Source organism: Miniopterus schreibersii (genome assembly GCF_964146895.1).
Source record: "Miniopterus schreibersii genome assembly, chromosome: 6".
In the NCBI taxonomy this organism is placed as follows: domain Eukaryota; kingdom Metazoa; phylum Chordata; class Mammalia; order Chiroptera; family Miniopteridae; genus Miniopterus; species Miniopterus schreibersii.
Window position 1 is genome coordinate 37,993,939 of NC_138107.1, and position 14,032 is coordinate 38,007,970.

General features: G+C 32.4%; 1 protein-coding gene across 2 annotated transcripts in view; it reads right to left on the bottom strand.

The window, feature by feature from the left end:
* The window catches only part of IBTK (inhibitor of Bruton tyrosine kinase), a 70,339-nt gene that overhangs the window by 19,928 nt on the left and 36,379 nt on the right, over positions 1-14,032 (bottom strand). For both annotated transcript variants that reach the window (XM_081139983.1, XM_081139984.1), the window contains exons 17-22: positions 12,075-12,176; positions 9,849-9,966; positions 7,295-7,355; positions 6,618-6,742; positions 5,103-5,215; positions 1,434-1,582 (exon numbers count right to left, since the gene is read on the bottom strand). In XM_081139983.1, the coding sequence (XP_080996109.1) occupies positions 1,434-1,582; positions 5,103-5,215; positions 6,618-6,742; positions 7,295-7,355; positions 9,849-9,966; positions 12,075-12,176 (668 nt within the window). The remainder of the gene's footprint in view (positions 1-1,433; positions 1,583-5,102; positions 5,216-6,617; positions 6,743-7,294; positions 7,356-9,848; positions 9,967-12,074; positions 12,177-14,032) is intronic.

The window sequence follows — 14,032 nt, forward strand, 5'->3', positions numbered from 1 at the left end:
TGAAGCAGTAACTTCAAAATTAAAGTCCACAGCCCTGGCAGAGTGGCTTGGTTGGAGCATCATCCTGTACCCCAAAAGGGTACAGTTGGATTTCCAGTCAGAGCACATACCTAGGTTTCAGTTTGATCCCCAGTAGGGGCGCATACAGGAGGCAACCAATCAATGTTTCTCTCTTCCTCTCTCTCTAAAATCAATTTAAAAAAATATATACCCTCAGGTGAGGATTAAAAAAAAAAATTAAAGTCTATGACTTTAATATGAGACAAAATAAATGAAAGTTTAGTAAAAATGTATAATTTACTCTGAATATAAACTACTCAAAACAAAATTAAACTAAAATATTTTTTCTTTTTTTTTTTTAATCCTCACTTGAGGGTATTTTTTCCACTGCTTTTCAGGGAGAGTGGAAGGGGAAGAGAGAGAGACACATCAATTGGTTGCCTGCAACCGGGGTACATGACTTTGGCCAGAATCAAACCCAGGACTCTTCAGGCCAACACTCTAACCACTGAGCCAAACCAGCTAGGGCTAACTCAATACTGACACTTCAGAAGAAACCCTAAAGCTATTGCTACTACCAAAGGTCAAGGAAGTCATTAAAATTGTATTTCCACTGCCAAGACAGATTCTTATATTCTTGCCAGACATTCACAGCATGCTTTTAATCTTCCTTTAAACCTCAACTGCATTACAGACCAATCCTCGTGTTAATATGAACTGCCTCCCAATTTCTACCCTACATTTAAAAAAAAACAATTTTTTTAATCAACCCTTGAGGCCTAGAAGATTCTAAGAAAGGGTAAACTTTTCATTGTCTCAGGAATTCTAGTTCTAATATGCGTGTGTGTAGGAGTTAGAAAAAAATGAGTCATTATCTAATAAATTAGACATTTTCCTTCCCTGTAGACTAACATTCAGTGGACTAACAATTATGGAATAAAATGTTACGAGATGTCTAAAAAATGACCTCCCCAGAGTTGACCAGACTAGGAATTCTGCATTTTAACAAATTGTGATAGATTAGGAGAACTCCATTCCAGAGTGTATTGCTTCAGTTAACATCATAGAGAAAAGACTGCAGGATTTGAAATTAGGCGTACATTCAAATCACTTTCCTTTGACAATTTTTAGGTGGTGTTAACTGACATAGCTATAAAGCATATTTTCCATGGATTTTAGTTGCAGAAAGATTAGAAATAAAACATCAAAAAGTGCTCAAAACTGCCATTAAAATCTTTAAATCTGGCAACATTATGCAAATCTGAGAAAACTAACTACACATATTATGTCATTAATGTTATTTTATTATTAACCAACCAGGACAGTGTTTTAAGGTAAAAATAACATAATACTAAAGATAAACTGCCTATAGACCTAAACTTTGAAGTTAAGAAAAGAATATATTAATTCTTTTAATATAAGTAAAAACAGACCTCAGTCTTATCTGAATGAAATCCTGTTGTGAAATCAGGGGACTGTAAATCTCTAGGACTACCCACTCCTGCATAGCTTCCTTCAGAGTCTGATGTCAACAGTTCTGGAAGCGATTCCACAGAATTGGTCTTATCAGACTTTAATAATCCTAAAAGGTAAATTTAAAATATATATTTTTAAAGATATATACATTAAATATATATGTATTACATTCAGTAAACCAAATAAAACCAAAAGCTTCCACTTATCCATACTTAAATTATAGCCACTATGCCAAAATCTTATAATTCAAGGTAAAAAAAGAAATCAGTTAAAATGAAACCTGAAAAGGAGATTTAAAATTTAGACTTAAAACAACAGCTTCAATTATATACCAATTATGCAATGATCCCAAGGAAGACAGTTCTTTGAAATCTGCTTTAAAAAGTGATTCTGAACTTTTTTCTTCCACATAAAAATAAAAAAGACAAAATTAATAAACTCCAGTCCCTTGCCCTTTCCCTTCTATCTCTCTGTAGAGGTCTCTGCACCCACACAGAGTGGGACTGGCCCAGTAGCACAGGCTTTGCTGAAGCCAATTGTGGTCTGTTTGAAGGATTCCTTCTGCAAAAAAAAAAAAATTAATAAAAGAAAAAATCTGTGGATTAAGAGCTATTTTTAATGAGCTTATTACCTAAAGCCAAAGAGTTGTTATGAAATGTATATACCATTTCTTCTCGTAAGCTAAATACTTGTTTCCCTGCCATACCTGGTATCCAGATTCATTAGCAGATCAGAATCATATCAAATATAAACAGAATAAAAAGTAAACTTTTGCTTCAGTTCATGTGTGTTTATCACATATTTCAAATTTAGTACAATCTAAATGAAGCAGCAAAATAACCAAAATAAACACATTTTATGGGCTGTAACTAAAAGTTGTGCAATTGATTTAAAAACAAAATATACAATCTCTTATATATTCTAATAAGTGTTATTCTTTTGAATGTAAATCACCTTGACAAGATATATGCCTCTTTTGTGGTAATCATTGCTAAGACAGAGTTTGAAACTAACATTCAAATATTTTTTGACCACAATATTTTAAATATTTTTAAGTGAGGCAAATTTTTATTTAAGAGAGCATTATTTAATACTGAAATTCTCTGAAAAGCCAATCAGAATAAGTCTAATAAATAAAAAGGATGACTAAAGTGGCCAATAGTTGTTTCGGGTAAAAAAAAAATTTTTTTTCACAAAATGTCTCGTCTAACTTTAAACGTCAATGCAAATAAATGTTAAGCCTATGTACAACTGTCCTTGATGTAATTTGCCTCATAACTCAAATTTTCTTCCAGAATGGATCTTTTTGGCCCCCAATTAAATTTAACCTTTCAATCATTATCTGTTTTGCCAAAGAAAGAGTGGTACAGCAGGAAGAATATAAAATTGGAATCAGAAAATAAATCTATTTCTGTTGGTCACTACCTTGAATCACTTAAGTTTTCTGAGCCTGTTTCCTCAAGTTTAAAGGAAGGGACAGATATAAATTAGTTCATTACTAAAGTCTCTTACAGCTCTGAAATGTTAAGACTAATGCATGTGCTAACAATAACATTATTTAAAACAAACGAAGTATCTACTTTTCCATAAGTCTTTTAAAGTAACTGGAAAATAGTTTCAAAACTATCTATCCATTTATTCATCCTTCCATCAATCAACCTATGCCTCCTTCTAAAGGCAATTCATACAACACTGAGAGCACAAAATCACTTTAAGATTTTTAAAGGTCCTAAAATAGGAATCAGGAGATATGGTAAATAGGAAACCATTCTTCGGGGCTTATCTTTTGTGTTATCTAAAATAGCTTCCTTACATTATTTATTCCTTTGATTTTTTTTTATATATCTTTACTGATTTCAGAGAGAGGAAAGGAGAGAGAGAGAAAAACATCAATGATGAGAGAGTCATTGATTGGCTGCCCCCTGCACACCCCCAACTGGGGATCAATCCTGCAACCCGGGCATGTGCCCTGACCAGGAATCAAACCCCGATCACTTGGATCCAAGGTCAAAGCTCAACTGCTGAGCCACGCCTGGCCAGGCTCCTATGATCTTTACTAAGCACCTTTTTTATAATATTTTATTGAACACAAAACAATGTGCAGTTGTATTTTTCAAAGCTGCTTGTAATAAGGTTGACTATGAAAATATGCTGATAGCAACTGTATTAGGTTATATCTTACTGCTATAGACATACCTACTGTTTTTGAAAATCATACTGTAATCTCATTATTTTATAGTCATACTTTATATTTTTATCTAAAGAAATCATTAAAATTTAGACAGTTTAATCTGAATCTAGAATGGGAGACAGTCTATAAAACCACTGGCCTGAACTTTTCAAGACAAAACAAAACAAAATGGTATGAAGGGTGCTACTCTTAGTTAAAAGATACTACAGAGATATTAAGAAAAGGCAAAGTCAATCTTGATAGGATACTAGATTTTTTTAAAGGCTAAAACAAAAAAGGCTATAAAAACATTTTTGGACAACTAGGGAAATCTGGATATAGACTATTACTAAATAATATTAATGAATTAAATTGTCTTAGATGTGATAATGGCATTGTGGTTGTGTAGGAGAATATTCTTAGGAGATTCATATAAAAGTTTGGGGGGAAATGTCATGTCTACAACTTACTTCCAAGTGTATCAGTTAAAAAAGTGTGTGTATAGAATGTTTGGAGGATGAGGGAAGAGGGCATGCAACAGAAAGACTACAAGAAAAAGCAAATGTGGTTAGAGGTTAACAATAAATGCAGATGAAGGGTATAAGGTGTTTATGGTATTTTTCTTCCATCTTTTCAAGTTAAATATTTTCAAAATAAAAAACCAGGAAAACTTTTTAAAAAATAACTACATAACCTTTACTTTCAAACAGGCTAACATAATGCCTAGATAGAAAATGTGTTATATTCTACTACTGGATTATATACCTCCTTATGCACATGAATGGCATCTCACTTGACATCTCCCTCAGAGCACTGATAAATACAAACTCAATCCATGAGATAACAGTATCTGTCATGTTTAGCCCACCTCTGCTAACCTTCCATGCCACTGGACACAGTGGTCTTTCTAAAAGCATAAATCTTATCTAGTCACACCCTGCCTTAAAAATCCATTTATAGCTAACCAGTCTTCAGAATAAAATCCAAATACCTTGGTTTAGCATGCAATACCTCCAAAATATGACCCTCTCTAACCTATCTCCTATCTGCACACACCCTAAATGGCTGGGCCATGCTGAACTATATATACAAGAAATGTGCAGTTCTTTCTATTGCATCTAGGCTTGGGAACATATTACCCCCTTCTCTTAGTAGGTATATCTACCTGCCTCCTTTTCTGGGCTAAATTCTCTTCATTTTTCAAGATCCAACTCAGGTATCACTTTCCACTAAGAGATCCTTCCTATCTTCTCAGACTACTTTGCGTGTCCCACAGCAAACTTCAGAGCACTTATCACAAATACTATCACACTCTGTAGACACCCTAAGACAATTTTCTATTTCAGCAGCCCCAGAAAATAACATATAATAGTATTTAATACATGTTAAATGAATTAGATAATAGAGACATGAAAGGTTATATCCAGAAATACATCCTGAAACACTTTCCACTAACCTGTAGATGGTAGGCTCTGAATAATATCGGAAAGGTTATAACCTCCAGAACTATCTGAACGCTTACGTGGCTTCTTTTTTGCTTTTGTTTTGGCCTTCTTGAACATACTTTCCCTAGGAAAAAGCACAGAAAAGTCACTTTTTAAAAAACAAGTTAAGATGAAAGAGAAGAACTATGCATGTTGATAAAACACATAAGGATATACATACTATAGTCACATTTATCTATGTAGTCTGGGGCCAGTTACTCAATTTCACTGAACCTCAGTGTGATACTATTACTTATTCTGACTCTAGCATTTCTGTGAAAGTTAGAAACAAGATGGTATACAAGAAAATTCTTTGAAAAGTAAAATACTGCAAATGTTCACAAACTACAATCTTGAATGAGAAATATTTGCTGATAACTTTTAAAGCATTCCAAGGAATGCTTCATCCCCTAGAATAAGTAGTATTAATCAAGAAAGGGAAAATAAAATTACCTATAAGGACAACTACCTTTTTTTAACTAAAAATTACAGATCTCATTATATAATTCAACAGTTATACAAATCAGCTGTGAATACTATTTTGTAAAGGATAACATATTTGTCAATGCTAATAATTTTATAATTTAAACAGCCAAGTATCCTAAGTGCTACCAAACTCTAGAAAAGGGATTTAAAAAAAAGAAGAAGAACATATCTGGAACCCAAGAGCAGTTTTTCAGTGAGCTACATAGTAAGTTACTACACAAACATGACACCACAACATATATATATATAGTAAATGAGTTGAACAACTGAAGACTGGTTGTTCAACAGGTCATTTACCAAGAAGAAGTAATTCTGTTAGCAGTTGATAAGTAAATCTAAGCCATTAATTGGAAATTCTAAGCAAGGCTTGTTAAATGGTTGGTCCCAGTACTGGGATGTTACCTAGAACCTGGGATACTTTGGTTCACTATAAAGAGGAATCTAGTCTTCATACCAAGGTGGGGAAGTGAAAATCACTTGGTTGAATGAGGATCATAAAGAAATCAATGCTCTTTTCCAAATCCAACCACTAACTCTGGTCTTCATAAAGCTGGAAGTGCTCATTCTTAAGCCTTTCCAGAATTATGTTTTAGTTTTTTCCTGTTCTAAATCATTACTGCTCAAGCAACTCTTTCCAACTTCTAAAACTGTCAAAGTCTCCTAACTACTGTCTTCTCCTTTCCTGTTCTCTGAGCTTTAGCACATTATGCCTTTTTTATTTCTTTAACCTCAGCAGGGTTTGGGAAGGTAGTTAAGATAAATACACTAATTCAACCCAACATGTTTAACCTGAAGGCTACATTCCTTTCATATTCATAGGTAATTTTGTTATATCTGCAAATATAAATTATTCACTTACTTTGTACTAAACCAAGGATAAGAATGAGCATAAATACATGTCTTATGTCAGGTTTCTCAATTTTTTTTTCAATATCAATATAAAAGTGTCCAAGATCTGGAATGGGGAGGTGGGGAGAAGAAAAAAAGGAAATAGAGCTTACGAATAACTTTGTTCAGTATTTATTTCTTCTTTCAAAAAAATATCTCCATCTTCTACTAGTTCCAAATAGCTAATATCTGGTCCATCTTGATATGGTGTGATGACTCTTTTATCCATTGCTGGAATCTACAGAAAAAAAGATGTCACCTTTTAAATACACAATTTATAAAGATTTCTTGAAAGATTGCTATAATGTCCTATTTGTTTTACTATGTGGTGACATAAACTAGAGAAAGTCTAGAATGCCTAATGGCTTTCTAAATTTAAATCAGGGGGTTGATTAGATTAAAAGTTTATTCCATTAAGTCGTAAAAATTTTTTAAAAAAATTTTTAAATAAAGAAAACCTTGACAAAAAAGTCTCCCCTTTATTAAAAATACAAATAAATCTATTTGTTAGGGATCACAAAAATCCATGTTTTTGCACTGTCCTGACCCTTGGTAAATAAAAAATAATGTAAGACTCTGAAGCTTTCAATAACTTTATAAAGGAATTAAAAGATCTTATCATTAACTATCTTTAATTTCAATTATCTATGGGATCTGTAAAGAAATACTAAGTCCTATTTTCTAAATGATGCTAATGTATTAGAATTCACTAGGAAATTATTCCATTGAGAAGTCTGACCTAATATACTGCTTTAAATAATATCATTAAAAGAAAACACATAAACCTTACCATTTTTCGGTAAAATGCAGAAAGATCCTTCAAAACACCAACACTTAAAACATCAAGAGACCTAACAAGATACAAAATTTTACATTAACACTCAAGTAACTTAATACCTGTCAAAATTTTCAAATATATAGAGATATTTTATATTGCTGAATAAGTATATTCTTAAAATATTAATATCTAGCTGTTACAAATTCTTTTAGGAAGTATGCACAGTTATATATTAAACAGCATGAACACACTAGACAAATATTTTACATAAAACTCAAGCAACTCTTATAAGTGATAGAAAAATCTTTTCTATCATAATGAAATAGCAAGTACATATTCATTTTTCAACTTTCGTTTTCCACAATAATCTTTGAAGGAGTGCTTATACTGATAGAACAATAGCCTATCAGGATACCTAAATTTTATCTAGAATTATCACTGCTACCAATTACCTGCATGACCTTGAGCAACTCACTTTACCTCTCTGGGCTTTAGTATATTCACGTGCAAAATGACATTCAGACTAGACCAATAGGATTCAAAGTAGATTTTAAGAAACTCAGGTTCCAAAGATGTACTTTAAGGCATCAGTAAAAATTTAAATCAAAGTTTATATTCCGAAATATGTTTTAAACTATTTTTACAATTAATCTAAAACAACTTGCACATTCATATGAGTACCATACCAGTTTTAACATTTTGAAGATAATTAACTTGTGAAGCTGTGTCAATATTAGTGTGCCCTCCTTTTCTGTGCACATTTATTTGCACTTTTTCTAGCAAACACATATTTGATTAGGAATGGCCAAGTTTGTACAAATCTTTGGTTTAATGCAAGTTATACATATCTACTCATGTAAAATTGCATTAGTACAGACATAATCACGCTATGTGCCATCCTTTATACTAATAGTTCAGCTGATGCACTTACCACAACCTAATAATTGAACAATAGTAGTATGACTCATCATTTTCCAATATAGTTTAGATAGGTGTGGTGCTTACTTTACATTTTGGCTGATTCCTATCTGACAAATTGAATGAGCTTAATTTGGTTAAAAATTTCTATGATTAGATTACTACTGTAATGTTAGCAAAGAAATTCTTCTTCTGAAATTCTAGCTAGGCTCTCACACAAAAATTCCAGAGGCATTTTCAAATGACATTGTCTAATATCCCATAACATTAATTTGTACTTGAAAAACATTATTTACAAAATAACAAAGCAATAAACTGCCAAAATAGCATTTCCTCTAAATTGAACCCTAACGGGCAATTATTAAAAATCTGTTAGCAAAACACTTTTATTTCAATCAGTTCTGGAATTAGTTTCATTAAAGATTATCCTGAATTTGAAAGGTGAGTTATCAAAAACTGTTATTTAAAATAAATTATATAGGTTAAGGTTTTCTTGATTCTTTACAAAAAAAAGTTTCCTGGGTTTTTTATCTTTAATATGAATATATAAACAGAGTCTAATTCATAAGGTTTTCATGAAATTAACTGTACCTCTGTAATACTTTTAGAATGCTGCCTGGCACATTAGAATTTATTATCATTAATAATTTTTATTACCACCATTAAAAATTATGGCAGTATTGGTTGTTATTATGAATAACATAAAATACAGAAATAAACTGGATACCAAAGCTTTAAAAATGCAAAATGACACTAAGATTGCTAATCTCAAATTTTTGTTCACCAAAACACTCATTTTTCTCACCATTGACTGTATAGTGAGTTAAATGTAATACATTTTGACTTTATTAGAAAAAAAATCTGTAAATTTATTTCATTAAAAATTCCACTGCTAAAACAACTGAAAATAGAATGAAATTTCCAACATCCTTCTAATTCTAAAATGTCTATGACTCCTACATCATTAACATATATCAAATAATTTCCATCCAGGTAATTCTCATAATATGAAATATTAACTTACAAAACAGGGTATATATATTTAGCTGATTTTTTATGTAACATGTGTCATTTTTCATAAGAAACATTTCATTACACATTGATTTCTATGTAAAGCCTTCAACACACCTATCAGCTTGTAACAAACTAGAGGAAATGAATTTTTCAGACCACCCCTTGCAGCCTAAGTTTGACAGGAAATGTCTTAAAGAGAATAAATACATAGAGAAAATAGAAATCAACCAGCAACAAATTTTATGCATGCTTTCATGTAAAGTAATTACTAGTATTACAGATAGTTTCCAAAAGCCAAGTTCACAATTACATAGTTACAAATCAACCTAAACAAGCAAAGAGATATACATACATATAAAAAATATACTTGTGATAATATTGTTCCACAACTCTCCAACCAGAATGTAAGCTCCACTGAGAGTAAGGATTTTGTCTATTTTGTTCATTGTTGTACCTTATCAACAGCTAGCATATAGTAGGCACTCAAATGTTCATGGAATGAATAAATCCTCTTACTTTTTTTTTTCTACAAAGCTGTAATTTATCATTATTCACTTTTAAATTACCAATATAACTGCTATTGTTTATAAATAATTGCTTTTGCAACGATCATATAATATATGCACCAACCTACCTTGCTTCAAGTAAAGCTGCCATATTCAGTCCTATAAACTGTAAACAAGATAGTTTCAATTGCTCAGCATTATACATTGCTGCAAATTCTAGTAGCATAGCCGCATTCTTGAGTGTAACTATAAAGGAAGAAAATACATGCAAAATGAGATGAAAGGCATGTTACTACAGAAAATGAAATATACTTATGTCTAAAGTTGTCAAGTTTAAACATTTAGAACAAGAAAAATTGATAGTTTCTTGCTAAAAATAACTTATATAAGGGCAAATATAGAACTCATTTTTCATCCTAATATGCCAAAATAATTTTAAATGATTGGTTATGAGAAAAAATAAGCACAAAAAATTTTTTTAAGCAAAGAAAATGGAGAAGGTGCATTACAGTGTCACCTAAAAGCAAATACATAAGAATTGACAATTTTGCACCTAATAATTTTAGAATATTTTTAACTTTCATTGATAAACAGCTTTTCTTTTCATTTATATAGCCCGGAATAGTAATTCTCTCTTCTATAAAACTAAAGCTATTTTTAAGACTATGAGAAATCATTCTGTAAAATATATTTATGTTGAGTAATCTATCAATTTATGTGGGAATATCTGTATGTATACACACATACAATATATTTGGAAAAATGCGTACATCTATATCTTACGATATAGTTCATGGCAGTGCAGAATCTGGCATACTGTACAAAAGATTCTACATTTTCTTATAATGCTAGTAACTTTATATATGATGTTTTGCTAGAAGACTGTCCCAGAATATCCTACCTACCTAGCATGTAACTTTGCCTTCCCGAACCTCTCCATTCTTTTTCTTATTTACTCTAAGTCATGGCCAAAAGAGAAACACAAATGTCTTCTACACCAGGCTTCCACCATTTCTTTTCTTTCTCCCTTATAACTGTCAAAAGGTATAACTGCAAGCAATAATCGTCTCCATCTCACGCTAGACTAACCTAGTTTCAACTAATGATTGCTTAATCCATAGTCTCCCACTTCAAGGAAATTAAAATGGATCATATAACGATTTTAGAATTGTTCAGTTGGGAACAAGGATTGCCCAATAACTAGAGACCAAACCATTATCTTGCTAGGTTCTAGGAAGATTGAGGAAGTCATTAATAAAGGCAACTGTGCAGCAGGGGCCAAGAAAAAAAATATCCAAGGGATACCAGGAAAGTGAATAGAACAACTAAAAATGTCATCTATACTTTATACCTACTGAATGTTGCTTCCTTTATTTTACTCATATTTCCCTTTTCTTGCTTAAAAAATCAGAGATGATCTCTTTTTGATAACCCAGAGCTAAAGAAAAGCGTATAAATAGGACACTAGAGCTAAAACAAACTACTAGCAAATACAGATTAGAAAAACTTGACAGGAAATCACACTTCCTTTAAGTGGTAATGTGGCAATGAAGGAGACACAAAACTTTTGTATCAGGCTAAGGAAATGTAACCTTTATCCTAGAATAAGCAATTAAAAATATTTGAACAGGGGAGATATAATTAGTTCCTCCAGAAAGATTAAAGAGAAATTAGAAGACAGAAAAAGGACTTAAAATACTACATTATACAGAAAAGATGGGAAAAAGTGAATTCAACTAGCATGGTCACAGAGGGAATATAAAGGTGGGAGAAACGTGATCAACTCAGTTAAGATGAATCAATTTTGACATCTAAAAGAATCTGGTATAAGGAACAAAATAACAAAAAGCAACTTGCAGTTTCAAAGTTGAGTGTTCAGGAGAAAAGACATGCAATTAACTGAAATAATGAACAGAGAAAGAAATTAAGAGAAAAGAGATGTGTTTTGACCAAATATATTAGTGGGACCGTTACATAAACATCCAACAAAGAGTAGGAAATGGGTAGCTAAACAGACTTACAGCCAAGACCAGGGCAAGGGTAAAAATTTCTGCTTCCAAACTTACCCTTGAAATTCCAAAATAAATGTCACACCATCTTTATTATTCCAAGTTTTGTGACATTTTTAAAAACATATTGCAATTCTAAGATGTACATATTTTCACATATTAATATCTCTGAAATAAGGATATGCTTACAAATGATGACATGAAATCATTTAAATGTTTTGACAATTTTCATGATACAAAAGAACACTGGTGCATTTTACCATAAATGGCATCAAAAGTCAATAAAATACAGTAATACTGGACCAACCTGAAAACATACTAATATCCAAATTCAAAAATACTCACGTTTTTCAGTTAATGCTACTTCACAAATCTCTTTCAATCGAGTTATGAGAAGCTGGTCAGCGACCACAAGAACACTGCAAATAAAATCCACATTTTGAGATTCTAAAAAAAAAAAAAGAAAATAAGCATCACTTGTTATTGCTTTATAAACATAACACCTAGGAAAACAAGTAATTAAGACAGTAAAAGAGAATTATAATTATTTTCTAAATGTTGGAATGGTAACTATGATAAACAGCATTAATATCACAATATTTCTACCTTTTAATAGAAAGCTAGAAACATATACACCAAAATGCTTCACACTAGGACCATAAAATGGGCAACTTGAGTTGATCTTTTTAGTCGAGAGGGCTATTACAATGCCTGACTTATTTAAAATCTCTCATATTGTTAAACAAACATTTCTCAAATTAATAAACAAGGAAGAAAGTCAAATCTTAACATCAAATTTAATATAGGTATATGTTAACATACACATATAAATGCATATACGGGGAGGGAGGAAGGGGATTAGGGGTGAATAATGCTCTTAGGCTTCCTTATTTAAAACTGGTCATCTAGCCTGGCCGGCGTGGCTCAGCGGTTGAACATCTACCTATATGATCCAGGAGATCTGGGTTCGATTCCTGGTCAGGGCAAATACCGGGGTTTCGGGCTCTATCCCCATCAGGGGACATGCAGGAGGCAGCTGATCAATGACCCTCTCATCACTGATGTTTCTTTCTCTCTCTCCCTTTCTCTCTCTGAAATCAATAAAAATTTTAAAAAAATAATAAAACTGGTCATCTAAGGGTACTTTTTTTTTTAACTTACAGGAATTCCTTAATTTAAAATAACCTTATTGGCCAGCGTACTAATGGCCTTAAGTAATGCCCCTGAACCCATGCCAGAATAACGACATAAATAGAAAAAAACAAAAACACCAAAGGAAGAAAAGGGGAAAAATGCTTAAGAAAAAATGAAGAGATGAAGTCATTGGGAATAGCAGACTACGGACTAGTTCAAAATTCCTCTCCTCCACAAAGGCAATGAGAATACTGCAAAAAAAATTGTCCAAATCAACTTTTTCAGAATTCTAAAAATTAGCCAAATAGTTACAATGATCTTGGGAGTGCTGACTCAAGACAGTGAGTTTTGGGACATTGTAGCTTTTTCTCTGCATACCCTCCTCTCTCCTCCTCCACAGTAATCTTACCACCAACCAAGCAATCACAGTGAAAATGAACAATTACAGCCCCTGGAGGAGACAGAACAATTGTGGAACAACATTATTAAAAAACACAACAAAACACAGTCATTATTTGACCTGTACGGCAGGTCCCTGGAAACCCCACCCACTATCAGGGCTTGTCTTTGACCTACTCAAAGCTTACCCAATGTGAACAGCCTCTTCCTTAGGGGCATTTATTAAAAACAATCATCAGTAATTGTCTCACACTGAAGCTGACTGAGACAATGATAATGGATGGAGCAAATAAGAAACAGATTTTGAAAACTTACAAAGAACAGGTAGGAAAAAAGATGTTATAACTGAATGTTTGTGTCCCCTGAAAATTCACATGTACAAAGCCCTAATTTCCAGTGTGGCTATATTTGGAGATGGGACCTCTAAGGAAGTAATTAAGATTATATAAAATAAAAAGGGTAGGGCCCTGATCTGACAGAATTAGTGTCCTTCTAAGAGACATCAAAAATATCTCTATCTCTCCCTCTCCCATCCCCACCTCTACACACACACACACATACACACACGCATGTGCATGAGTGTGCAAAAGGCCATGTGAGGACACAACAAGAAGGCAGCCATATACAAGACAGGGAGAGAGTTCCAACATACTCCTTTAAATATAAAAGGACACACTAAACAACAAACCCTGAGGAAGGGGAAGAATCTGATTTTAAGAGTTGCCACATTATATTATTTAAATGTTCAGTTTTCAACAACAAAAGTATGA